This window comes from Cuculus canorus, chromosome 1 (assembly GCF_017976375.1).
Source record: "Cuculus canorus isolate bCucCan1 chromosome 1, bCucCan1.pri, whole genome shotgun sequence".
Classification (NCBI taxonomy): domain Eukaryota; kingdom Metazoa; phylum Chordata; class Aves; order Cuculiformes; family Cuculidae; genus Cuculus; species Cuculus canorus.
In genome coordinates this window covers 14,979,001-15,005,702 of record NC_071401.1, presented here as the reverse complement: position 1 = coordinate 15,005,702, position 26,702 = coordinate 14,979,001, and the positions used below count along the sequence as shown (strand labels likewise).

The following is a 26,702-nucleotide window of genomic DNA, read 5'->3' as shown; positions in this document are numbered from 1 at the left end:
CTGGGATAAACAGCGGCCACCGCCCCCCCCCCCGCCCTTCTCCCTTCCCAGTTTGCCCGTAGGCGATGTGCGGCGCCGCAAAGTGAAAGTGCGAAGCTGCCGCTATCATCATCGTCATCTTCGTCATCGTCTCCTGCACCACGTCCCTGCTGTCCGGCACCATGGGCGAGCGCGGAGCTCCCGGGGATGTGAACTCGAACGTGCTCATCTCCCGCAGCACCGGAGACGCGCAGCTCGACAGGGCGGTGTGGCAGTGGCTGAGCTGGGACAAGGTGGGTGCGTGGCGGCGGCGGCGGCGGGACCCCCCCCCTCCCCACCCACCGGTTCCCGGTGGGAGCCACCCCGCCCTCCCGGGGCCGCGAGCTGTCCCTGCTCCCGCCCCGAGCCCTTTTTACCCTCCGGAGCCGGGCTGGACTCGATGCGGCAGGTGTCCTTGGAAAAACAGTGCCCTGGGGTGGGGACATGCGGGCACCCAGGGCTCCACCTGGGCAGGGGACGCGTGGGGACATCGCAGCGGCACTCGGGGCGACTGCTGCTCCTTGCCCGAGGTGGAGACTCAGGGCTGGTGAAGATGGGTTTGGGATCATAGAATGGTTTGGGAAGGACCTTAAAGATCGTGAATCCCCAGCATGAGAAGGATTTGGAGCTGTTGGAATGGGTCCAGAGGAGGCTGTGAGGATGATCAGAGCGCTGGAGCATCTCTGCCATGAGGAGAGGCTGAGAGAGTTGGGATTGTGCAGCCTGCAGAAGAGAAGGCTGTGGGGACACCTTATAGCGACCTTCCAGTACCTGAAGGGGCTACAGGAAAGCTGGAGAGGGGCTGTTTACAAAGACTTGTGGTGATAGGATGGAGAGAAATGGCTTTAAATTGGAGAGAGGAAGATTTAGGCTGGACGTAAAGGAGGAAGCTCCTCTCGATGAGGGTGATGAGACACTGGCACAGGTTGCCCAGGGAAGCTGTGGCTGCCCCATCCCTGGAGGCCTTCAAGGCCAGGTTGGATGAGGCTCTGAGCAGCCTGGTCTGGTGGGAGGTGCCCCTTCCCATTTTATGATCATCTGGTTCCACCCACTTTGGCCATGGGTAGGGACATCGCACTGGACCCAGTTGCTCAGGGCCTCATCCAGCCTGGCCTTGAACACCTCCAGGGATGGGGCAGCCACAGGTTCTCTTGGCAGGAAGGCTGTGCTGTGTTTGAGGAAGGACAGTTTAATGGCCTAGCATACAGTTTGTTGAATGGCATGATTTTGTTTTTCTCAGCTTCCTCAATTTAACACACTCACCAGGAAAGAAAAAGAATCCAGAGGTCCGAGTTCTGTCTTGCTCCTTTCCCTTTCAGCTCCAGAGGGGTGTCAGGAGCACTACAGGCTTTGTTTGTTCTGATTAAACCATCCAAGACAACAGTGGTTCAAGTTTCTGTCTGTAGCTTCTTTTTTTCCCACCTTTTTATTTTAATGAGAAGGATTGTCTGTGTTTGTACTGTTTACTCTGTGGTTTTCTCCTGCCTCTATAAGGATCAAAGAGGGAGGGTTACAAGTAAATTCTACCTGATGGCCCTTAGGTGAGCTTTCTGCTACTTGGAAATATGCTTGCTGCTTTCATTTTCACAGGAATTAACACCTGCCATCTGCACATTCTGCGCTCAGAGCTGCTGTTGTGAAAATACATAGGAATAATGGCAGGGGGGAGGGAAGGAATGGAAAAGGGGAAATAACATTCCTGATAACATACTTGATAACCCAGATTGAACCCGAATAAATATGGGTGGGTTTTTTTCTGTAACTTCTGGTTTAGTGTATAGTAAGTTGTTTTTTTTTTAAGCATATTAATATATATTTATCATAAAAATGTATGAAGTGGGAGACTTACACCTTTTAGAGATAAGGGTATTTAGGAAAAATATTTTGATTAAAACCAGCAACAGTGAAATATTACTGTTTCTGTAGCTCCTTCTAAGGCTGAATTTAACCAATAAAATACAAGCTGAAGAGTCAGTTTGATTGTTACTGTTTGCCCTTGCTTCCCTACGTGATAATCCTGACCTTTCCTACAAGCCTGCTTGAATGTATTGCTTGGAGAGGTTTCAGAGAAAGCTCCTGTAAAATTTGTAAATAGAAAATCACCTGGAGGAGGAGGACTCGGTGCACCTGCAGGAGTAGGGGCGGCACGGCTGGGAGCATAGGTGGTTCTGAAGCACTTGCAGCCCATGCAAATGAAGGAGGTGAAGGTAGTGTGGGATGGGAAGGAAAACCAGGAGAAACCAGCAGTGAGGAGGGATTATTTGTCTGATGCTCTTGTATTTCACCACAAACCTAGGAAATGAAGTCTCTGTAGGTTTGCTGCTTATCAAATGACTTGACAAGGAACTGGCTATCTCACCCCTTCCCCATCCCCAGTTTCTTGGCAGTAGGGGCTGTTGCTGCCTGTGATCAAGGAAATACCTGTATGCCACGTTCACAGCTGTATTTCAATGTTGGGAGCTTTTGTCCTCTAGCTTAATTGAAAATGGCTTGCTGTAATTAATTCCTTAGAGCTATGCTCCTCATTCTTTTTGATATGTGCTAACCTCTTCTAACACTATAACTGATGGTGGGCTGGAGTGTGAGAAACCTGACCATGTGATAAACTTTTATGCTTTCCTCCTCTTTCTCATCAGTATCGTGCATCTTCTTTAATGCTTCTAGCATCTGGCTTAGAGGAAGCTGACTGAGTTAATCTTCCTCCTTTCCCATTCTCTCCTTAACATGTCTACTTTTTTCTTTGAAACAGGCTTGAAGGGACAGGGTACTTGCCTTTTGTTGGGTCCTCATTGGTAAGCTATTAGTCAAATAGTAAATCAGTCATTGTTCTATATTTCCCCCCTTTAATTCTTTTCATCTGCTCTCTGACTTTCCTATTATACTTCCACACCTGCCTTGAGTCTCTTAAAGGAGTCTGGCTTGCATATAAAGCTATGTCAGAGTGCTTTTCTCCAAGAAAAACTACTTAGCTTTAGAGCTAATGTTAGGATTTTGGACCTTGGTTGTAGTAATGAGTTTGTGTTTGATTAGGTGACTTTGACTGAGTGGCAAGAATCACAGTGGTGTGAAAATAAGATGTGCTCAGTCCAGTAGCTGAGTGTTTGTTGTACGGAGCAGCTGAGGAGATTTGAGTGCAAGTATGAGGGTCAGATACTGCCTCAGCAGCTGGTAGGAGAGAAAGCAGTATGATTAAGATCCTGATCTGCTTAATGAAATACATAGTCACAAAGAAAGATTCACAGCTTTGCCTACAAGTCAGAGTGGATACTAGGTACCCTCTTGCTTTCCCTCAGTAAGTCCTCACACTGTGAAAATGAAGCTTAAGTTCAAGCAGTTGGCTGCTGATTTAAAACTCGCCCTAGGATTGCTGACAAGACTCCTGTTCCCTGGCACGTGCAGTGTAGTGTAGCTTTTCCCATCATCAATAAGGATATGGGGAGTGTTTGTACACAAGCTGTTCCCAGGCTGTGGATGTTGTGGTGCAGCGTACCTGGAAGAAGGGAATGTTTTGTGGTTATGACAGAAGCATTCTTAGAACATCACATGGAGGGAGAGAACTTAAGTTAGTTCTCCTGTAGCTGTTTGTGCAGCCCCTTTCACTGTCCTCTCATTTTATTTTATTAATTCATGGACTCACTGTCAGTGCACAAATGTGGCATGCGTAGCTTCCTACTTGCTAACAAGTCTGAGTTTTAATGTGTTTCAAGAGGAAATGGTCATGGTAATTACAGACCAATAACCTGCTCGTGTCATTCAACTTGCAGTATTTTTTTCTTATAAAGACTAAGTGAAGTTTTAAGAATAAAAATGGGAAAATGAAGTTTAAGAATTGGCCATAAAGGAGAAGAGAAATTCTTCAAAATTGTGTGTGTTGCAAGCTCTAACACTAAAACACAGAAGATAAAATTATGAATTATCAAAATAGTTGATTCTAGGTCAACTGGGGCAGAAAACCGGTCTTAGTACATCCAAGGCTACTGAGAGGGTGTAAACAAGTCAGTGAAATGGGAGAAACTGAAATAACACAAGTACTGTGCTTTGGTGCCTGTTCTAAGACATTAAACTACATGAAGACCATCAGGATACTCTTGAAGCTTGTACTTCATGGCATTACTCTCTGTATTGATAAAAAAACTATTTTGCAATTTCTTTTGTTGTCTTGAAGGTGGGAGAGAGTATTGTTATGTGTTTATACACCAACTTTCACATACCAGGAATAAGATTCAGGCCTTAAGACTTGCTTTGTAACTTGAAACTTCCCTGTGTTGGGTACCTCTGCATTCATAAATGTCAGTATTGAATGCAATGTGGTTTTTTTTAATTTTTTTTTTTTTATCTGCTCGTCTACACTTATTTGGGTAACTTAATGCTTTAAAAATGTTCTGAGGCATGGGTGGTTTCTATTCTGTATCAGTTCATAATAAGAGAATTGTAGAAAGAGGGTAGTCTCGCTCTTCCTTGTTGCTGTATTTCCCCCTCACCACCTGCCTGAGCTGGTACAATATTTGTGCAGTTGTTCAGGGAATGGATCCAGGGTTGTGGTTGAAAAGAGAGTGGATTTGTTATTGATCAGAGTTGCTGCAGCTGCGTAAGTGTTTTTCCTGTCACAAGAAATGGGCCAGCACATTAGTGGGAGCAGTCTGGGAAAGCGAGAACTGCATCCTTCGCAGCAGAGAGCTAAAAAGCATTAGTACAACAAGTTTCAATCCAGTTTATTTAAAAAGGCATGTGGAAATAACTGTTATGTAAGGTTTTCCTTTTTTATTTATTTTTTTTATTGGGCCAGTATCAGAGGTTATTTGTCTGCTGGCCAGTGCGGCTTGCTCCAGGGGAGCCCTGCAGCACCCAGCCCTGTGGTGGATTTTGGGAACAAAACAGAACATACAGGTACCCATACGTATATTTAAAGATCCATAAATATAAGGGAACAAAGACTAAAGGGAACAACCTCAAGAGGTTCTTCCACAAACTGGAAGAACCAGCTAATGGGTTCATGAATCAGAAACTGTTTTGAGGAGCTAGTTAAGGTGGATGGTGGGGAGATTACTCTGTTCACAGCTCTGGGGTTCTTTAGCTGCTGGTAAGGTCATGAAAAGGTGTGGAGATGGAGGGTGGTGGTGAGGCTAATTTTGGCTTTGGGGAGCTTCTAGCTACCTGTAGGACAGTGATGGGGTACAGAGGTGGTGAAATACAGAAGTTTGAAGGCACATGGAGGACAGGGAGGTGATTCAAGACAGCTGGCATGGTTTCACCAAGGGCAAGTCCTGCATGACCAGCCTAGTGACCTATGATGGAGTGATTGCATCAGTGGATAAGGGAAAAGCTACAGATGTCTATCTGGACTTCTGTAAGACCTCTGACATGGTCCCCCACAACATCCTTCTCTAAATTGGAGAGATGTAGATTTAATGGGTAGATTGCTCCGTGGATGATTGTGTCCAGAGGGTAGTAGTCAGCGGTTCAATGTCCAGATGGAGATGGGTGTTAAGTGATGTCCCTCGGTGTTCCATATTGGGACCAGCACTGCTTAATATCTTCATCAGTGACATAGGCAGTGGGATTAAGTGCACCCTAGGCAAGTCTGCAGATGACACCAAGCTGTGTGGTATGGTCGACATGCTGGAGGGTTGGGATACCATGCAGAGGAACCTGGACAGGCTTGAGAGGTGGGCCTATGCGAACCTACTGAGGTTCAACAAGTACAAGTGCAAGGTCCTGCACCTGGGTTAGGGCAATCTCAAGCACAAATACAGTCTGGGTGAAGAATGGATTGAGAGCAGCCCTGAAGAGAAAGACTTGGTGTTGCTGGTGGATGAGAAGCTCAGTGTGAGCTGACAGTGTGCACTTGCAGCCCAGAAAGCCAACCATATCCTGGACTGCAAAAGGAGTGTGAGCAGCCGGCTGAGGGAGCTGATTTTGCCCCTCTACTCTGCCATGGTGAAACCTCACCTGGAGTACTGCATCCAGTTCTGGAGCCCTCAGCAGAAGATGGACATAACAGACCTGTAGGACTGAGTCCAGAGGAGGCCACAGGAATGATCAGAGGGCTGGAACACTTCTCCTGTGAAGAAAGACTGAGAGAGTTGAGGTTGTTCAGCCTGGAGAAGAGAAGGCTTTGGGAGAGCTTATTGCCATCTTTCTATAACAGTAGAGGGCTTGTAAGAAAAATGGAGACAGACTTTTTAACAGGGCCTGTTGATATAGGACAAGGGATTTTAAACTAAAAGAGGGGAAGATTCAGACTAGATGTAAGGAAGAAATGTTTTATGATGAAGATGGTGAGACACTGGCACAGGTTGCCCAGAGAGGTGGTAGATGCCCCTGTGGCTGGAGGTGTTCGAGGTCGAGCTGGATGGGGCTTTCAGCAGCCTGGTGTAATGGCAGGTTCCCCTGATGACTGATGAGGGATTGGACTGCCTGACCTTAAAGATCCGTTCCAACCCCAACCATTCTACGAATCTGTAAATTCTGGAAGAAGAATGCTTGTCAAGTTGACTGAAGGTAATGCTTCATATGTTTAAGATTAAATACATGTCCAGTGCCAGAGCCTGCATCCATGAGTTGTGGACGGCACTGACGACATTCCAGTGTGAGCTGCAGGGACTTCATCTTTCTCTCCCTGATGTGAACCAAACATTTTGCCAGCGGCTGTCATGTACTACACACTTCAGTTAGACACTGGAACAAAATACGTAAATTAGCTTGTCTCCTTGTTTCACTGCAAAAGTATTACGGCTTCTGTAAATCACAGGATCAGAAGAAATAAGTACGAAATTAAACACAAGAGGATCCCTCTGAACACCAGGAAACATTTTTTTTTTCTACTGTGGGAATGCCTGAGCACTGGCACAGGTTGCCTGGGCAAGTGATAGAGTCTCCATCCTTAGAGGTATTCAGTAGCTTTCTAAACAGGGTCCTAGGCAACTGATTCTTGGTCTCCCTTTGTGAGCAGTGAGATTGGGAAAAAAATGACCTCTGAAGGTCCTGTTCTGTGAAACAAGTTTTCTTGAAATTGTTTATATGTATTGTACAAAATCTTCCACAAAAATGGAAGTAGCAAAATTAATGCCAACAGAAAGATTCTCAATTTCTTATTGGATGCAGTCTTACCATGACCCTTAGGAAGAGTAGAGAACTGTGTGAAATCTGTGTGCTGTGAGCTATTTCATGTTGTCGAACAGTGCGGTGATGTGACCTGCTTTGCTTGTGACTTCTTCCTGTTTTGTACACTGAGCCACAGAATTAAGGGACTTCAAGCTCTACTGACCATTTGCTCCTCTTGCCGTTAGTGTTTGGTCTTGTGTTGTCTGTTTTTCTGAGATGTGACTGTGGGTCTCTAATCAGAGAATTGCAAATTTGGAGCTTTTTATAATGCTTCCTTGCAGATAGATTTCCAGGTTTTGGCATTCCTGAAAAGACAGAATGATGGTCTATGCCTTTCAAGGGTAGTAGCATGTCAGTGGTGCGTTCTGCATGTGCTTTCTGCACTACAGTGTGCTGTAGTCTTACTGTTTGTGGCCTTACATCCTCCAGGATGGGTGAGCAGGCACTATTAATGCGATGTAGTGCTTGGCCAAGCCCATCTTGTACAGGATGTGCAGCCTCCCTGCCTCAGGAACCCATTGCTCTCCTTAGGTCAGAGTGGTGGTGGTGTGATGGTTTTGGTAGTGTGAAGACTGGGTCCTCAGTGCATGGGTTGTATGAGTTAAGGGGAAGGTATAGAGCCTTTAGGGGCAGTATGGAGGGGATGTGTTTTGGTGCATGGAGCAGAAGTATTCCACCGCTCACTCCAGATAGTCTACATCCATTCTGCCTAACTAAAATGTTCTTTCAGCCTGGCTTCCTCCGCTCTTATGGGCTCCCTACCAGAAGTGTTTGATTCTTATGGAGGTGTTGTGGCTCTCTGAGGCACCAGGATTTGGGAACAAAACAGAACAAGACAAACTCACAATATTGTCTTTGGCAAAGACAAGGGGTATTCTTTAGCGAGTCTTCTGCCTCTCGAGTATTTACATCAATGCGTAGAGGCTGTGATTTGCTCCACTGTCACCTTTCCCTCTCCCACTGCAGTAACTAGCCTGAGTAACTGCCTGCTTGCAGTTACCTAACTGGTTTTCACATAATGTTGGTATGGTTGCTGATGTGAAAACAAATGTTTCTTGCTTAAGAAGAGAGAACCTACAATTTCTAAAAGATGTGATCTCGAGTAGTGTATATAAGGTGATCAGCTATGCCACAGACAATGCTGTGTTTCTCTTTGTTAGATGTTCCTACAAATAGATGCTCTGGTGTGTTGGGATCTTAGGGACTGACCTGGATTTAATTTCAGAAAGAGCTTAAAACAATTGCTGATTAAAAACCAAAGTCTGGGTAGCAGAGCTTGAAGCACTTAATTTGTGGCTGTCAGATTTGCTGAATTTTGCAATTTGAGGCTTCCCCCCCCCCCCTTCTTCCAGGCTACATATGCAAAGAGTGTCAGCAAAACAAAAAATGATTGCTGAGGGTTGTAAACTGGCACTTAGGTTGACAGGGTGTTAGTTTTGAAACTTAACTGACAGTAAGTACATACTATTAACATGACTGGGAGTGAAAGAACCAGTAGGAAATACTCGGGCAATGACCCTGTACTTTTAGTTCTCTACTTCTTTTGGATTATGTATCCTGATGAGCTACAAAAAAAGTGTAATTCTGTCTCGGTAGGCAATGGTGCAGTATGTGGAAAACTGAAGATGAAGAAGTGTAACACAACTCAGCAGAGGTTTTTTTGTTTACTAAAACCTCAAGCCTTTCATAAATGTGTTGATGCTGCAGACTCTCAACTCCTGTGCTGGACTGCTGTGGGATATGACACCACAGTACTGCCCTACATCCAGTTTTGGCAATAAACGTGTACAAGTAGTTGTTTGAAGTATATCTTGCATCCCCAGCAGGCTCGTTGTCTTCCCCCTGCTTAAAAGCCATTGTATTTACTTTAACATCTAACTCCGCAGGACTTCTAATATAGGTTGTGTGAAGCTCCTGGCTGAGAGCTAGTCACAAACAAAACAGGTAACTTTCAAAAAACACTTTGAGGAAGTAGTACTCGCATCCTATGGATGGCATGTGTATATATTTAATAATCTTATAGGGGAAAAAATATGCAGATCTTACTACTTGTCTGCGTTTCTTCGTGGCAACAAATCTGTAACACTGTGAGGGGGAAGGGTGTTTCTGATGGTCTCATTCTCTCTTCTCCTGGCTTGTCAGTCATGCAAAACCACCCTCTGTGAGAAGGAGAGGGCTGAATTCACTTGGTAGAGTTTCCTTGAAATGGGATCGGAAAACGTTGCCTGACCTCTGGTTGCTCTATGCTTCCCACATATCAAATGGCAAGCCTCAAAGCTATTTAAAAATTAAGAATGCTTTGCAAATTTACATTTGAAAATGATAGATTAATGTCTCTGAGAGCACTCACATTGGGTTTGTAGGTGCTGCTGAATTGTGAAGTAGACAGCTGAGGGCAGAGCTACTATTCAGAGGGAAGTAGGGCAAGGGAAGGGACCAACAGGGACATGAAGTAAAAGTCTGTGAGGACAGGCTGCACTTGGGAAGGAGGAACACCCTGCGGCAATGCTGGGAGTCTTTGTAGGCAGCATGTTGAACAGGAGCCAGCAGCTTCCCCTGACAGTGGAGGTGGTTGACAGCATCCCGGGCCATTGTGGGAAAGGAATTATCTCCCTTTACTCAGCACTTGTTATCCTGCATCCAGATGCTACATCTCTTTTTGGGCTTCCCAGTAGAGAATAGCTATGGACAAACTGGTGCAAGTTCAACAGAGGCTCCAAGAGGGTTGGAAGCTGAAACACTTGCCCTGTGGGGTGAGGCTGAGGGAACTGGTGCTGTTTCTCCTGCTTGTCCTCTGCCTCTTGGGCCAAGAGGAAAAAAAAAAAAGGTGAGAGCCACAGTCATCTCAGTCACCAGCCAGAGGCACGTTTCTTTCCCCAGTCCTTTTCTGACAGCAGCGGTGTACACTGGGTAGCACAAGCTTTTTGTTCCAGGGCACTCCTGACTGCTGTCACCTTATCTACTGTCTCCTTGCACACAGCTGGGAGTGACTGGGACCCCTTCTGCACCCGGAGCAGGAGGAACAGTATCTGTGGCTTCTCGATTGCCTTCCTCCTGACCTGCACAATGTGTGTGTGTAGCTGCCGGGGTGAGGCCCTGTGGCGTGGTGGCTGCTTGGCAGATAGATGGCAAGTTTGGCTGGCAGCAGAGGTCTCCATCCCTGTAGGATGTGTGTCTGTGGATGCTCTTGCCTCTACCCTCTTCTCTGCCCTCTTTGCCTTTGGAAGGTTGGTCTATTTAGGCTTGAAAGACCCTGCTTTCTGCCAGTTGCTTTTCCCACCAGTAACTAATCCTCTAAAAGCCAGTAGCAGCATGTGGTGCGGAGGCTTCGAAGAGTCTCTGCCTCCTTTGAGGAGAGTCAGTGCTGTTCCTGCCAGACATCCTGCCTGGTTCTGAGCTCAGACCTGTGCACACGTGTTCCTGTTGCGGCCGGCAGCCCCTGCCAGAGCCATGGTACTGAAATGGACTCAGCCTCTTCTTTATCCACTTTTCCTGGGCACTTCCTAGTGTGGGATAGCAACCTCAGCCTAGTTACTGGGGTATTCCCTGCTCAGCCTCACAGGGCAGTGAGGGACAAACTGGTACCTGGCAGTCAGCCCCTGAACCCTTTGGGGTATCCCTACCACATGAGTCACAAATGTGTCTGGGGGACCCTAGGAAAGACCATGAGTTGCGTTGGTAGGGAAAGGCTGCAGGCACCGAGCTCTCCGCAGCACCTTTGACCTCGTATCCCACCCTTTATGCCTACAGCAGTGATGCTGCACTTCTTGGCACGGTGGCAGGGGTCCCTACCCCAGTCCGTGTTTTCTGAGCTGCTCCACTGTGACTGCTTCAGCTGCTCTTCCAGAAAGTCTTGTTGGCCAGCAGTGCAGACGTTTGACGTTTAGTGGATGCTGAAAGAAATGCTGTTATTGTGTCGTTGACATCCACGTGCTGCTTGGCTTTAAAAGCCACACTAAATTTTGTAGGCTTTTCAAATCTCTAATCCACGTTTGGGTGGTTTTTTTAAAGCATATTAAATGCAATATCCAAACACTGTGGTTGATGGGCTTCTCTTTTGGTTATGCTAAGCTTCTGCATTGTGATTAATGGAGTTTAGTGATGTACTAATCCAGGCAACAGTTAAGAACAGACACTTCAGTTGTCCAACTTTGTGCTTATAAGCTAATTGAGTTTGGTGCTGACTTCATGCTGCTGTCTTTCTTGGCTTCAGAAGCTTGAGAAAATCTTCTCTAAGCAGTGATCTGTTGTGGTTATTTTTGAATACATCACTGAACGACTTAAAGCTGCTAATAAGCCTCTCACCTCAGCATCTCATAATTGCATCCATAGGCGGAATTGATACTCTTTCCTTGAAACTTTGAAATGCAATGGGATGCTGCATAGCTTGGCTAATCTGCTGTAACCTCCGAGTGCCTCTTGCTTCACGTGATAGGGAAATTGGTATTGGTGGAGAGAGTGACTGTGCAGTGATGCTAATGACTTCAGAAAAAATGCTTTGTATAGAGGCATGCTTCTTCATAACCTTTCTTCTCTAATGTTGAAATTTGTTGTGTTTTTTAATCTTGCAGCTGTCCTGCTTTGAAAAATGACCCTTCATAAGAGCTACTGTGAAACTTTTAGATGTATTACTTTATTTCATAACTGTAAGCAAAACGGCAAAAAAACCTGTTTCTTGAGTATTTGCAGTAGGGTTAAATGTCAGTGGTGGAAGCTTTCATTATCTGTTAGTCCCACCTGACTGAAGTGCTTTTGAAATTCATGGTTTAGTATGGGAAATGGTGCATACCTGAGCAGTGTGTTGCAAGAAGCTAAACTGGTCCATAGGCTTTGAAACTCCTGTTCAGACTAAGAATGAAAAGTGGGAAACAATGAAAAGCAGTAAGGGTTGTGCCATGGGTGGCTGTGCTAAGAGCTCTGTTGACATCAGTCTTCTAGTGCCATTGAATCTGTAACCCAGAGCATGAGATGGATAATGAGCACATCTTGAGTTTATAACGAATCTTGTAAAATTCCTTCTTTCTGTTGCCCCCGGAGTTTCAGGTCATCTGGGGAAAGCTTTGAGGTTTGTTTTTTTCTTTTTCTTTTCGCTTGCAACTTTTTTTTCCCTTTCTTCTTTTCTGATTGCAGGAAGCTTTAGTGAACTGAGTGTGGTCTGTGCAAATTAAAATGTTATTTGCAATGTCAGCTATTTTAGTTGACTCATTTTTGTTCCCTAGGAAATAAATAAGGTAGCTTCAATCAAAAATGCATGTTAATCTATTTGTAAAATAAATGTTTGTGCTATTTCATCAGGAAAGTCTTGTCTCAGGTTTGCAAAACTCCAGACTGTAAGCTACGTAATGTACTATGCGTTATTCTATTCTTGCAGGAAAGTAGTACAGCATATCCTAAAAAGCTATTAAAGAGACTGTGTCATTTAATAACCTTACTTTAAAGTAAAACTATGTATTGAATTTTAGTGTGAAAATCGGTTTTAATCTCCTCTTGCTTCAGACTCTTTTCAGATTAGTCATTGGTTTTCTGGTTGACTGCCTGTGAGAAGCTAAAAGAGAGGCTTTCACTTCTGGGATTTAATATTTGTTGTGCTCCATTGTTTTTGTTTTATTTTTAGGTCTCTTTTTTAGCTGTGTTGTGAGTAATGGCTTGCTTTGGTTGCAGAGCTATCCGAGAGCCTGAACAATAATGGCTTGCTTTCTTATTTTAAGGCACAAAGAATTGAAAATGCATTTTAAATTCACATGACTCATTCTGCTGGTGTTAAAGATCTGTTGTCAAGCTGTGGAAATAGTTTTGGATTTTTCAACAAGTTTTATTGAGTATTTTTTTCCTATTGGAAGTTCCTGCAACTCATATCGCTGTGCTTTTCCCAGCATTTTTCAAATCCTCCTGAAAAACCTCTCTGTGCACCCATGTGCAGGCACTGCAGGAGCTGGCTGACCTCTATTTTAAATGTCAGGGATGCTTCACCCTTGCCCTTCAGATTCCATTTGCCTTTTTTAACTCTTCACTAGCACACTGCTTGAAGCACTGCTGTTTTCACAAGCACTTGCGCAGCCTGAGCTGTGCTGTCACACAGCTGGAGTCATTGTTCTATATAGCCGTGTATTGATTGCCTTCTATACTGGTTGTGTTGTCAGCAAGCCTGGCTGGGTTGTGCTGTGTTTATAGGAGCTGTGAAGTGTCTTGTCCAAATTGGATGGATGTCAGATGAGCTGAATTTCTTGATGACCAAATAAATTTAAGCCTTCAAAATCCCTGTGTTATAAAATATGGGTACTTACACATCCACTTTCCTCAAAACAGCATCCTGTGGGTGAATTGCTCCCTGTTGTACGTGCTGTAAAAGGACATGTCAATATTCTTATGTCTCTCATTGTAGAACTGGACTCACCTTCTCTCACTATCCCTTAGGTCTCCTCAACCATGTCCAGGATAGCGTGGTTAGTATTACCGTGACTATCTAATTCTAATCATTGTAGGTAGTTAATGTTCAAGTTTACCTATCTTATCCCATTGTTTCCTAGCCTCAGTGTTAGTCAGGAGTGCCGAATAACTATGAAGAACAAATAGTATGTATGGATGTATGTTTTATATGCTTGAGAGGTCATAGCCTTGACAGTGATGCAAGTTTGGGGAAAATACTGAAGGAACAGAGACTTCAGTAATCAGTGTCTCTTACGCACCCTACCACATAACACAGTATGTGCTGTGTAGGATTTACTTTAGAACATTTGTAGCGTTGTAGGATTTACTTCAAAACATTTGTAGCATTGTAGGATTTCCTACCTTAAAGTAAATACTCAATTTAAGCCTTTGAGATTGTATAATCACTCCCTCAGCTGAACCTAGGAATGGTAGTAGATATATCTATACATGAGAATGATAAATGCATATCTTCTTTCATAAATGGAATGACTCTGAATTGTAATCAGTTTCAGATCAGAAGAATTGCTTGCTGCTATTCTATTTAGCCAAATTTTTTCTTGCTGCATGGCCATTTGTTTTAGTGATAGGTTTTAGATAAAAGCATGGGATGAAAACACTTTAAAAAATGTTATGTCCTGACTTGTCTGGTGTTTATATCCCTTTGCTTGGTACAAAGTTCTCCGGTTCACATCAGGAACTCGCTACTCTAAGAGATACTGGGATTGTCTTTGCACCTTTGTCCAGATTCCTGCTGTGATTGTGCTGTCCTTATGCCTTTTTCTAGGCATCTGCTGACAGCTGCTGTCAGGTTGCTGGGCAAACCAGCCCTTTGGGCTGACCTGGTATGTCTTCTTTCAGGTGATGGTAGAGCAGCCAACAAGCAAGTCCGTGCTGAGATACACATTGTACAAATCTCAGCCCGTAACTGCAGGGAGCCTTTATTTGCAATAAGCTGTGCAAGTGTAGGGGCAGTAGTGTAAGAGTCAGCCAACAGTGATTCCAGAAAGGGAAAATGTCTCTATCTGTTCCATAGGAACCATAAGACTGTTTATATATTGATGTATGTCAAAGCAACTGGTTACAAATCTGTATTGTGGTTTTAAATGTTTCTTCTGAGTGGGCTTAGTGTGTGTATGTTTTGCTGATTTTGGGGGCAAATCGTAGAACAGTTTGGGTTGGAAGAGACGTTAAAGATGATCTAGTTCCACCCCCCCCGCCATGGGCAGGGACATCCCACTAAATCAAGCTGCCCAAGGTCCCATCCAACCTGACCTTGAACACTTCCAGCGATGGGGCAGCCACAGCTTCCCTGGGCAACCTGTGCCAATGCCTCACCACTCTTGTAGTGAAGAAATTCTTCTTTATGTTTAGTCTAAATCTTCTCCTCTCCAGTTTATACCCTTTGGCCCGAGTCCTATCACTACAAGCCTTCACGAACAGCCCCTCCTCAGCTTTCCTGTAGCCCTGGTACTGGAAGGTCGCTAGGAGATCTCCTCAGAGCCTTCTCTTCTTGAGGCTGAACAACCCTATCTCCCTCAAACTGTCCTCGTATGGGAAGTGCTCCAGCCCTCTCATCATCTAGCAACTGGTAGCAGCTGTTACCTTTGTGTTCTCTAAGACCAGTAATAAAGTTATGTTTCGCTGATGTGAGTACCGCTTTTGGGAGCGGATTTTTTTCTCTCTTCTGAAAGATGCTAGCTCTTCAAGATACATCCAGTGACTTCTTTGAAAAATTCTTTGTTTAGTGCCTGTATCACATACTATGTGTAAAGTGTGTTCTTCATGAACTTTTAAGTAATTGGAAAAGTTTGGCTTTAATTCTCTGGGTTTTACTCATGCAATTCTTCAGACCCTCCTGAATAAAGTTAAAAATCTGAGTTTAGAGCGTGATGGAAGTGGCTGTTCTAATGATGCATGTGATACCTTCAGGAGCAGACTTAGTTTTTTTTTCAACGCACTCATATCCAGTGCACCTACTGAGAGGGGAAAGCGTCAAAAATGACTGGGATTTTCTGACAGAAATACCTGTCTTTTTTTGAGGGTTTGTGGTAAATAGCTCTGACACTCTCACTAACGATTAATGTAACTTGACAAAGCTTTATTTTTGCTTTTACAATGCCAGCTCTATTTTACTCTGCCTGTTACAGACGTTTCCTGCAGATATGGTGGCAGAAAATACTGCTTTGGAGTTAGGATTTTTGTAGTTTTCCAGCAGCACAGATGGAGAATTCATTTTTGCTACCTGCCTTGGACAAACCTGTTCTGAGGTCTGTGCTCCTCATTTACAGGCTTCATGTAGCTGGAAACTGTATTAATGACTAGGCAAACACATCAGCAAGAGCTCTTGAATCTTTTATAAATAAAGATGATACAGAAAAGAGAATGCAATAGTAATTAGAGTTACAACGAAGGCTAGTTTGTGCAGGTAGACGTTTTACAGGATAGGAAGAACTTGTTGCACCACAGAACTAGGAATTATCTAAAAAAACCAGTGACTGTATAGTTCAGATCTTGATTTCAGGAACTAAATGAAGACATTAATCTTCTTTTGCAGAACCAGAAAACAAAAGAACAGATTGAAAGCTTGTTACAGAATGGAAATCATAGTGAGTTACGGGATCGTCTCTGCTGCAGGCTGACCTTTGGGACTGCTGGGCTTCGCTCTGCTATGGGAGCAGGCTTTTGCTACATTAATGATCTTACAGTGATCCAGTCAACACAGGTAAGCTGAATAGTTGCATGTGAGAGAACTGAATGGTTTCACAGTAAATGTTCGGGTCAGGTACTGCTGAAATACAAGCTGAGGGTGTAACACAGCAGCCGCTCAACAGTAGAGTGATAGCATGAAATGCATAGTGCTGGAAGGACGGTAACTTGAACAGGTGTAATTGGATATCCTAGAAGGCAAAATATGATCGCTTCCAATGGAATTTGGCCAGTAGTTAACATCCAGCATACTACTCTGAAGCTGGAAATCGGAATAATAGAATGGTTTAGGTTGGAAGGACCTTAAAGATCATCTAGTACCACCTTCCCTGCCATCGGCAAGGACACCGCCCACTAGATCAGGCTGCTGAAGCCCCATCCAATGTGGCCTTGAACACCTCCAGGGATGGGGCATCCACAGCTTCCCTGGGCAGCCTGTGCCAGTGCCTCACCACTTTCATGTTAAGAAATTTTAGTATTTGTCAAAAACTAAACAAAGAACAAGAAAACTCAAAAAGCAAACCCTTCCCAAACAAAACAAGCCTTTTCTTTCATTTTTAGTCAGAATTGTGAATATTTGTACTAAAAGAGCAGGTTTAATTAAAAAATGAACAGGAAATAAGAGGAAAAAGCAATACTGATAGTTGAATATTAGTGTTGTTGGAAAGGGTCTGATGGGATGGGTCTGCATGTGGGATAAAACTGTAGCTAGGGAGGTTTTAGTCCTAATTTTCAGCTACTCTGCTGGAGACCAGGGCTCTGCTGGTGGTGACACTTGATATTCATTTCGAATGGCACAAAAGCTGCTATGTGGAGTTCAGGAGCTGGGTAGAGGCTGCTGTGTCGTCATGAATGCTACCAGTGCTGTGATGGCAAAGACTGATGGCAGAGACTCTGCACTTGTGACGTCTTTTCCTTGAACCATGCTTTAGGTTCTCTTGACTAGCTGTTTAAGTTGATTGACAACCAGAAATATGATTTTCTGGGCTTGTTTTTTTAATATCATTTACCTTCCTTTTTTCCTCTGTTGGTTTTGGTCTTAAATGCCAGAAGAGGGCTGGAAAATGATGAAAATCTTCTCAGTTTATTTCTCTGCTTCTTTCAAGTAATGTTAATGAGTTGTATGTTTGGTTGTCTAAATAAATCAATCTGTTGATTTATATAACGCTTAAGCATCTCTGCTTTTCTTTGAAGTGCTGGTCTGTTGAGTGTAGATGATATATTCTTTCTCAAAGAACTTGGTCCTCTGTCTCATTTCTTTCTCCACCTTTTTGATAAACACATGGGGAAGGAGTAGTTGATGTTGATTTAATTTATCAAACTCACCTGATACAAATAGTGCGGTGGTATAAACAAAACTTACTGATGGTCTTCACAGGAAATGAACTGAAAAGAGTAAGAAAAACAGTAGTTTAAAACCTGATAGTTTGTTGCCAGTGGTAGAATTGTTAAGAGTAGCTAAATTGCTTTAAACAAGTTCAGTTTTCCTTGAAGCAGAGTAAATATCTTGGTAATGCAGAGGAAGTTCATAATAGTCACTTTACTTTTTGGCCTGTGGAGTCTGAATTCATAGTTGTTCATGCTGTGAGCGCCTGAATGTTGCATGCTGCCTTTGTTTCCAGTCTTGTGAGAGCATGACTGAGCTTGGATTGGCTGGCTGATACACATTCTTGGCAGAAAGCAAAGAGTTTCATTTTGATCAGCAGAGAATGTGTTTGCAAGTTCAGTTTCATAGGCACTGCTGTTTTCTGAAAATAAGAAACTGGGTTGTATTCGTTTGCTCCCACTGGGAGCTTCTATTTTTAGTTGTTTATTAAAGCCATGTTTCATGTTGGAGAAGGCAATTGCTGGGAAGCAGATTAAAGCTTCTTTTTGAAGTAAACTGCATTGGATTTAACTTCTTTGAGCACTCTTGTTTCAGAAGCTAATGACATTAACAGTTTTGCTGAAGCTAATCTGAGAACAGGCAACCCTGTCTCTGTACATTTGTCTGTATGTTGTCCTTACCTGCCACAGGAAAAAATGACCATTCAGAAAAAGGAGACTTCAGTGTAATTAAAATATTTCCTTCCATTAAACATTAGCAAGTTACTTACTTAAGTACATGCCGTGTTTTTCATTTGCGTGTCTATTAATATAATAAGTCAGATCCAGAAAGGTACGGAACATCCAAAAGCTGCTTTTGACTCCTCTGAAGATTGTAGGTGCCTACTCATAAAGCCTAGATTTTCCTGCTGAAACATTGCTTGTGTTCTGCTGAACCAGTTGCTTTTATTGATAGGTAAGCAACCTGTCAGTGGCCTCCACAATGACAAAATCAGTCAGCTCTGGGTCACTGCTGTGTGTTTTGTGTTGCTGTATCAGCAAACCTAAAGATAATAGGTGAAAGATTTGAATACTGGACTTTATAAAGCTGTTACTATCTTTCTTGATTCATCAAACAAAAATCTTTCCATTCCATTCTTGATACCTTCTCTTCCCTTCATTTCTCTTTTGGAATTGATCATAAGGGACTGGATGTGCAAGACGATTATTTAAAACACAGCTGTAGAAGCAGACTAGGTCAGTCTTAATTTTATGTGGGGAAATCCCTTGAGCTGTGCAGCAGTAGAAATATTTCTCATACTTCTGTGCACCTGAAGAGAATTTTGTTTTCTATCCATGGAGGTGGTTATACACTGGTATGCTGACATTTGCTAGTAAGTAGTTATGACCAAGTATGTCATGGCAACATGTTGACTTGGATATCTTCAATTTGGAAGTAATAGTTATCCTGTAAGAAATTAGATGAGGATGCTATCAAAACCTGAGTCCTGTAAAAAAGAAAATAGAAATTCTTTAATTTGAGGAACTTACTAAAGAAACGGCTTATCCCAAAAGATATTGGAGCTACTACCTGCTTTCTGAGAAAGGGAGAGTGACTCATGGAAGAAAATAGACATGAACTTGAGTAAAGGGTTCAGATAATGGAGAGAGACCACATTTGCTTCCTCTTGCTGTCATGTTTTACTTACTTTTGTTTCCTGCAGCTTTAAGGTATTTGGGTAGTAAGCAAGTCCAATAGGGCTGGACTAATTTTAACTTTAGCTAAGTTTAAGGTATTTTGTTCTTGTACTGCAGATCACGCTGTTTTAGTTAAACAGAACTCTGTGGTAGAAAGTAAAGACATTGCTGGTTTTATTCATATAAAGTCTCTGATGTCTATCAAACAGTGAAACTGATGTAAAAGGATGTCTTAGGAGAAGTCTTGTCTCACTGTTCAGAAGAAAGTTGTTAGATTGTGGTGGTACCCAATAGCTGCCAAAAAAACTTTGGCAAAAAAGCAGGGATGAAGTGTAGGGGAAAAAATACAGAAGATACAGCCTACTGAAAAAGATAAGTATAGGCCCCTACTTTGCAACAAAAATAAATGGGCTCTTCTGTGTTTGAGGAATGGAAAGCTGGCATTGGAGCCAAAAACCTAGACTGGCTATGATGGTTATCATTTGGAAGTAAAGGGTCAGGAAGAAATTTGATGTGTAGGATCCTAGAGATGCCAGGGTTACCAGAATGGCCAAGGGATGCTTGTGCTGTTGAGGGAAAGCTCCTGAGCAGTAGGTATGAAATAGAAATCATGTGTAACACTTGGATTTGTGAAGAGTTTTTGTGGCTTGTAATGTATTGACTTTATGTGGATAGGAGTATTTGTTGTTCTAGCTGAACTTCCATTAATTTGTGCTGCTTCTAACTAGTTTTTCTGGTCCTAACTAGTACCAGTTTGTCTGAAATGGTCCTATTTCTCCTGTAAATCTTGTCCTTTTTTGTGCAGCAGAGGGATCTGTTCAGAAATCTGCTGTCTGTCTCATCTCTCTTTACCACCTGTGAAAGAAAGTTCTCAAAGTTCTCAGGGAGGTGTGATCATGTTTGTGTATCAGCGCATTTCGGTTCAATGTGAAGGCGACTTCAGCTGACGATAATGCTACGGCACAGCTTCCGGTTCCATCAATATTCAAAGATTGTTATTTATTATAAAGTTTTCCTCTGTCTGTGAATCCCTCTATAGAAACACTACATCTGCAGCTGAAATGGTTCTCCAAAGACATGCCATTATCCAGTTGTTAATGCTTTGAAGTACACTTTTTGTTGATAAAGGGAGAAAAAAGCGTTTACAAATTGCAGTTCAACAGAATTTCATGGGTAGGAGTCAGACTTGCTTTCAATTGAGAGATTACTTATTGGTGATAGAGTCAGTTCCAGATAAGGACACTGCAAAGAATTGCATTTAGTAGTGTGTGTGGGAAAGTCAACCTCTTCCCCTTCTTTCAAGAGGAAGCTTGTACCTTGTAAAGGGCTGCCTTTTAAAGTTAAACTTGGCCAAGGTAAGTTCGGTGATGTTTCCGTTAGGGAAGGCTGCTTTCTGGTTGGAGTGAACTCTAGCCTCTGGACACTTCTGCCAACAATAGTCCTTCTACCTTATTGTCTAAAACTGCTGATCCATTCCGTATTGTTTCCGTGATGGAACTCCAGAGAGTTTGTCTGGGAAGTGAATGGATGTGAAAGCCACAGGGATGGTGAAGCTGGAACACTATGTAATGCAGTATTTCAGAGCACCCATCTCCTCCTGTTTTGAAAAGAAGTTGTGGCTAACAGAGGCTGTCTGTTTTTCTCCTGTGTGTGTTTCAGCACATATTTCTCCTCACCCCCAATGTGTTCTAAAAATGTACTTCCTTAACCTACTCCCCTTTATTTTCCCTGCATCAAGGTCTACTCTGATATTTTGCAATTGGAAATATTCTGTCTCAATGTATAGAAAACAGCTTGTATTTGTGCTTTTCTATCTGCATAGTATATGAATGGAGAACTTTTAATCTGTCCACCTGTAGCAGGTTGCTAGTACTAAACTTCGTGTGAAAAAGTGGTAAGAACAGAGCATCCTTTAATGCAGATTTAGAACTTAACTTGGGAAGTAGTGCTGAAAAGCTGTCTGACTTGCATGGTGAATGCAAGGATAGTGACCACCTTGGACAAGCATTAGCCTTATTGCCTTCAAAAAATGGATTTTTCTCAGTTGGGTCTTTAAGAAGATGGTTTGAATATGTAAAAGCACAACATGTAAAACCAGTTTGGTTGATTTTGCTGGCTTGAGCTTTGTTTACGCTGTTTGGTCACTTACTGTACTGCTTTTATTTCCCGTATCTATTTGTCTTAGTTCTTGATTTAGTTCTTTCAGTGAACACTTTAGCAAAAAATAAATATGCTGCTTTTGTGGATATCGTTATTGATGTTTTTGCTGAGCTGTATTTTGTCTATTGACTTTATTTGTCCATTGTGAAAAATGTAATTCTACCTTTTTTTTTCTAGGGGATCTACAAGTATCTCGAGAGGTGTTTTTCAGACTTTAAGCAGAGAGGCTTTGTTGTTGGATATGACACACGAGGTCAGGTGACCAGCAACTGCAGCAGTAAGAAGTATGAGTATTGATTACATTTCAAGACTAGAAATTAAATTGTGGATTTGAATGCATTCTATTCTATCAGAATATATTTGTCATGAACTGTGCACACTCCCGTCTCTTAGTCTATTTAAGTAGTAATGAAGAGAGGTGTGGACTAAAGCCTTTATAATACCAGTTGCCAGCAAACATGTAATGTAAGGCTAGTCACTTCACTAAAGAATTTACAGTCTAACGCACAAGAACATTAGGCAGACATTAAGAAATTTATATGCTGGAGAGTAATTGGAATGTGAAGGTAAATCCAGAATACTAACGTCTAGTCTGAAATCACTAAATGTTGGTGCTCTGTTAACAACATCGTCATTCTTTTGTATTACACGTCTGGTTTAAGCTTGCTTGGGGACAACAAATTCTACCTGCAGCCTACTGTAACCCAGTATTTTGGTACCCTAATGCTACTCTGTGATCTCAGTGCATTTCCACGCTTGAAATTTCTTATCTGGAATGATTAAAATGTAAACTTCCAGCGATGAAGAACGGTGCTCTTTGCAGGGAAAGAGGAGAGAGGGTTGGTAATAGAATTCAGAAAGCAGTGCTTTAAGAGTCTTAAACCCTTGTCATTTGGGGAACAAAACACGTTGTAATGGTGTGCCTTACAAAAAAAGAGAGCTGACTCTGTAGCTTATTATTGTTTAGTTAAAGTAGTTGACTACATTAACCTTGCCACATTTTCCTGTCTTATCTGTATGTGTGTGGCGCATTATCTGCCAGGCTTTGGCATAAGGGTTTTAAACTCATCTGTTGTATTGTATTTGCAAGGCTTTCACCGCAGTTGTCTGGGTTATGCACAGCTTGAAAATGTGGAAGAAAAACATTCCTTTTCAGCCACAGCAAGCTTGGAGTGCAGACTTGATGTCAGTGCAGTTGTGGAGCGAATCAGTTCTCAACTGTGTTTCTTTCGTCCCCTTGGGCTGACACACAGCTACAGTAATGCTAAAATCAAATTAAACTTTCCCAAGAGAGTGTGTTCAATTGGTGCAGCGTGATTGTCCAGCACTATATGAGCAGGAGCACCCCTTTCTTTGCATCACTTCCAGTGCCAAGGGAGATGGCTCATCTTTTGGCTGTATCCCATAATTGAGTTGCTGTAAGCCATTGTGATACACAAGCAAAATTTCAGTAGCTTCAATTGCAAGCTGAGCTCTCAAACTCTTTTTAAGTGGTTTCAGGTTAGATTTGATAGGTGCTGTAGTGAGATTCTGAGTAACTGAAACTTAGACTGCACTGTACTTGTTGTGGGAGATAAGGGAACAAGTATTAAAGCTTGTCTGTAAAAACAGGTGAGCAAAGCAAACTTAGACTATTTAATCTCTCATCTGTTTTGACTCTGAGACTTACTGCTGAGCTGTGTGTGCCTGACTTAAAAAGAAGAATTTCAGTTACCTGAAGGAGAATGAGTTTCCCTGCTGCTTGGAAGGAAAAATTTATTATAAAGGCAAGGTTTAAAAAACACAGATACCGTTACTATTTCTGAACTTTCTGAAGCAAGAGCGTGCTGGTTTGTACAAGTGTGTCTTAGGAATAGTTCTGTTTCATGGATATTGTCTTAAACTGCTGAACAAGGCTGGCAAATGAGTTTTTCTGTGTGGGATACTGAATTCTTTTCTAGACCTGCTGTTGCAGACATCTGTCATTTTAAACTTTCTGTGAGGTTAGTTCTGTCCTTGAATGAAGGACAAGTGTCAGACCAGTAGGTTCTGTATCTTTGTTTTTGTTATCATTGATTTATTTACATAATTAACTGAAGTGCTTTGTGCTTTTTAAGCCATGAAAAAAAACACTGTCTTGGATAGTAATGCCATATGGCTTTTGGATTGTTGTGGGGAGTTGGGCTGACTTTTCTGTTTTGTGTTGGTAGGCTTGCAAAGCTCACTGCAGCAGTCCTGCTGGCTAAAGATGTACCCGTGTACTTCTTTTCCACATATGTCCCTACACCGTTTGTGGTGAGTCATCTTCTCTTTGTTATTGGTGAACCATGCAGTTAAAGGACTATTGGAAAATTTTCTAAAAATGTGAACTAGCAATTTTCTTCTCAAATTCTGTTATTTTAATAGAAAAATAGGTGCTGCTTGGTACGCTTGGCTCTTCAAGGAGGCTGTAACAAGAACATATCTGAATTTTTCTGTGGATAGTCAATAGAATACCATTTCACCCTAGACTGCTCTGCAAGGACAAGCAATATTGCAGTCCGGGCATTGTTCTATTAGTTACAGGTGAAGCATTCTGGTGTTCTTCTGTGCTTAGTTACCTGGGTGCCATAAGTATCAAAGCTAATATTTATGTATGTGTGAATATATACACATATATAGAAGACTGTGTGTTTTTGGACAGAAGACTTACACTGCTTGGAGTGGAAGGAAGGATTGTCTCTACTTTTAATATTTCAAAAAATAAAGCTTTTTGTTCTAGTCACAGAAGCTTTTTTCTTTCAGGGGTTTAAATCCTTGTTTTCTATTCTGCAAGCTTTGCTAGTGTGCTTTGTGTGCTGTGGATCTTGTTTTGAGGGGAGAACTGAAAGGACTGAATGCTTTTAACTGGAAATACCTAAAACTATTTCAACAAGCCTTTCAGTGAATTCCTGCATTCTGTTTCAAGCTTTTTTTCTCTTTCTCAAATACTAGTGTAATCTGAGTGTAGTCTTTCTTTAGTTGGCCAGTTAACCTGGGAAATAGGAGAGTGTTCCTATGCAGAGTGGAACAAGGTTTCTCTCTGTTACTCGCTACAGCAAACAGAATGATGAGCATTCAGGTATACAATTTTCAAACAAAATGGTGAAATGTTAAGAGCCACTTCTCCTGTAGCATCCTTTTGTATAATTGTCCTAATGATGTGATGGTTTTGTGCAAGCTGCAGAACTGTCGTGCAAATCGACATTTCTCGGTTTTCTTTTTAGCCGTATGCTGTTCAGCAGCTTAAAGCTGTGGCTGGTGTGATGATCACAGCATCCCACAACCGGAAGGAGGACAATGGGTACAAGGTAAGGCATGGACTCAAAGTTCATAGCATGTTACAGCTGGCTGCTTCCCAGTACTACCTGTGTGCCTTTGGCATTTGGCATCTTCTGGAGTGCACACGTGTATATATTAGAAGGAAAAATCATTTCAAGTGGTTGATCCTTCTGTAACCTGAATTATACACTTTCCACACTCCTTGTGTATCTTGAGCACAGGTCCATTGTGACATTCCATAGAGTCTAATAAGCAGCTGAAGAAGTGCTTGAGCAATTAATTGTGTTACTTCTTACACTTAAAAATGAGCTTAAAAACTAAGCGAGAACTTAAGTGAGTTAGTCAACACAGCAGGTAGCTGTGCTGAAGATGGTGATGGCTTAATAGTTGATGAATAAAACTTTCTAGTACTGTATTGCTCCCTATAAGGCTGTATTTCTGGGCATTGGGAAAGAGGTGGGTGGCTTCATTTCAAAAGCTTGGAACAGTATAACCATCTATAATAGGAAATGCTGCTTACGCAGTATTGCAACACAGTATTTCCTTTCATAATTTCCTAAGAATCTAAACTATACTCTAAAATTCATAATAATCTGAACTAAAGCTAAACTTTAACTAAACTTAGCTTTCTAGAAGCTTAGTAACAGGAGAGTGAGTAATGGCAATGATAGAAAAAACAGTCTTACTCCACATGGAGAACTCTTGGAGGTGCCTGTACTGCACTTGTTCTCAGTGGAACAAGTTGAAAAATACTTCACCAGCCTTTACTTCTGCTTAGCTATAGCAATAAATAAGAAAATTAGTTGCATCCATTTTCTGTGTGCTTCATTTATGAAGAAGCTGTTATGTTTTTGTCTTCTGATATAAAGCATTTTAGTTTTGCCAGGATATTGTTTTTTTTCCTAGTTTTTCACAATAGTTGTCTTGCCTTTTACTGTTACCCTTGTAATTTGGCAGCTTCTAAAGGTTTTGGACAACTCTAACTGAACTTGACACACCTGTAATTTTGAAGATATTGAGTGCCTGTAGGTTTCATGACAGCCAGCAGACAAGAACAGAGGCAGATCAGTTTGAATAGAAGGTCTGCACTGTGAACTCAACCGTGCTATCGGAGACAACCTGTGGGAAAACTGGCATCTAAATAATTCTTTAACAGACTTTTTATAGTTCAGGGTTTGGTAGTGCTTCCAGACGAAAGATTGTATTAGTTCAGTTAAGGAAAAACATGTACCTTGGCACACTGCTTATCTGTTGTCTTTGATTTCAAAAACAAGTCATGCTGCTTTGGCATTAAAAAAATGCCAGACTGTGTGGAAGGTAATGTTTTTCTTTTGTTGCAGTTTGCACAACACTCTTGAATGAAGTTTGTTTCTCACGTCCTGGTAGTTTCAGTCATAATAGTTGAATACCAGCTTTTTTTTTTTGATTTTAAGTCGTGTTGCTGAGTCTGATGCCAGCCCTTTCTGTTTGACTTCAAGAAGCAAAAAGTATGCAGAATGCTATGGCTAAAAACTTAGGAAGTTGGTAATCTTTGTAAATAAACTGTATCTTGGTTTTTTTCAACTTACACCAGGTTTATTGGGAAAATGGAGCACAGATCACCTCTCCTCATGATAAGGAAATTATAAAATGTATAGAAGAGTGTGTTGAACCATGGAATGGCTCTTGGAATGAGAATCTAGTAGATACCAGTCCCCTTAGACAGGATCCTCTGAAGCAAATTTGTGACAGTTACATGGAGGATTTGAAAAAGATCTGCTATCATAGGTACTGTATAACCCAAAATGTACTTAATTTATGTTTTTAAGTAAGCTCTGAGTTACGTGTGGAAAATTGACTTTTGACAGACTTCAATAATACAGCATGAGTTGCTGCCATACATATACATTTTTGTTTGGAGTATAGGGCATGGAGTCTCTTCCAAAATTTTAATAATTTTGAGCCTGCCTGTACTGATTTGTCACAAATGAGTGACTTGATTTCTGTCTGCATGGTTCAGAGAA

The 26,702-nt window shown here is 42.1% G+C and overlaps 1 protein-coding gene across 1 annotated transcript in view; it reads left to right on the top strand.

Moving 5' to 3' along the window:
• Nucleotides 1-26,702, top strand: part of PGM2L1 (phosphoglucomutase 2 like 1) — a 36,425-nt gene continuing 9,723 nt past the window's right edge. The window contains exons 1-6 of the mRNA XM_009566399.2: nucleotides 1-272; nucleotides 16,106-16,273; nucleotides 21,598-21,704; nucleotides 23,610-23,694; nucleotides 24,645-24,728; nucleotides 26,273-26,466. Coding sequence (XP_009564694.2) covers nucleotides 162-272; nucleotides 16,106-16,273; nucleotides 21,598-21,704; nucleotides 23,610-23,694; nucleotides 24,645-24,728; nucleotides 26,273-26,466 — 749 coding nt within the window. The 5' untranslated portion in view covers nucleotides 1-161. The remainder of the gene's footprint in view (nucleotides 273-16,105; nucleotides 16,274-21,597; nucleotides 21,705-23,609; nucleotides 23,695-24,644; nucleotides 24,729-26,272; nucleotides 26,467-26,702) is intronic.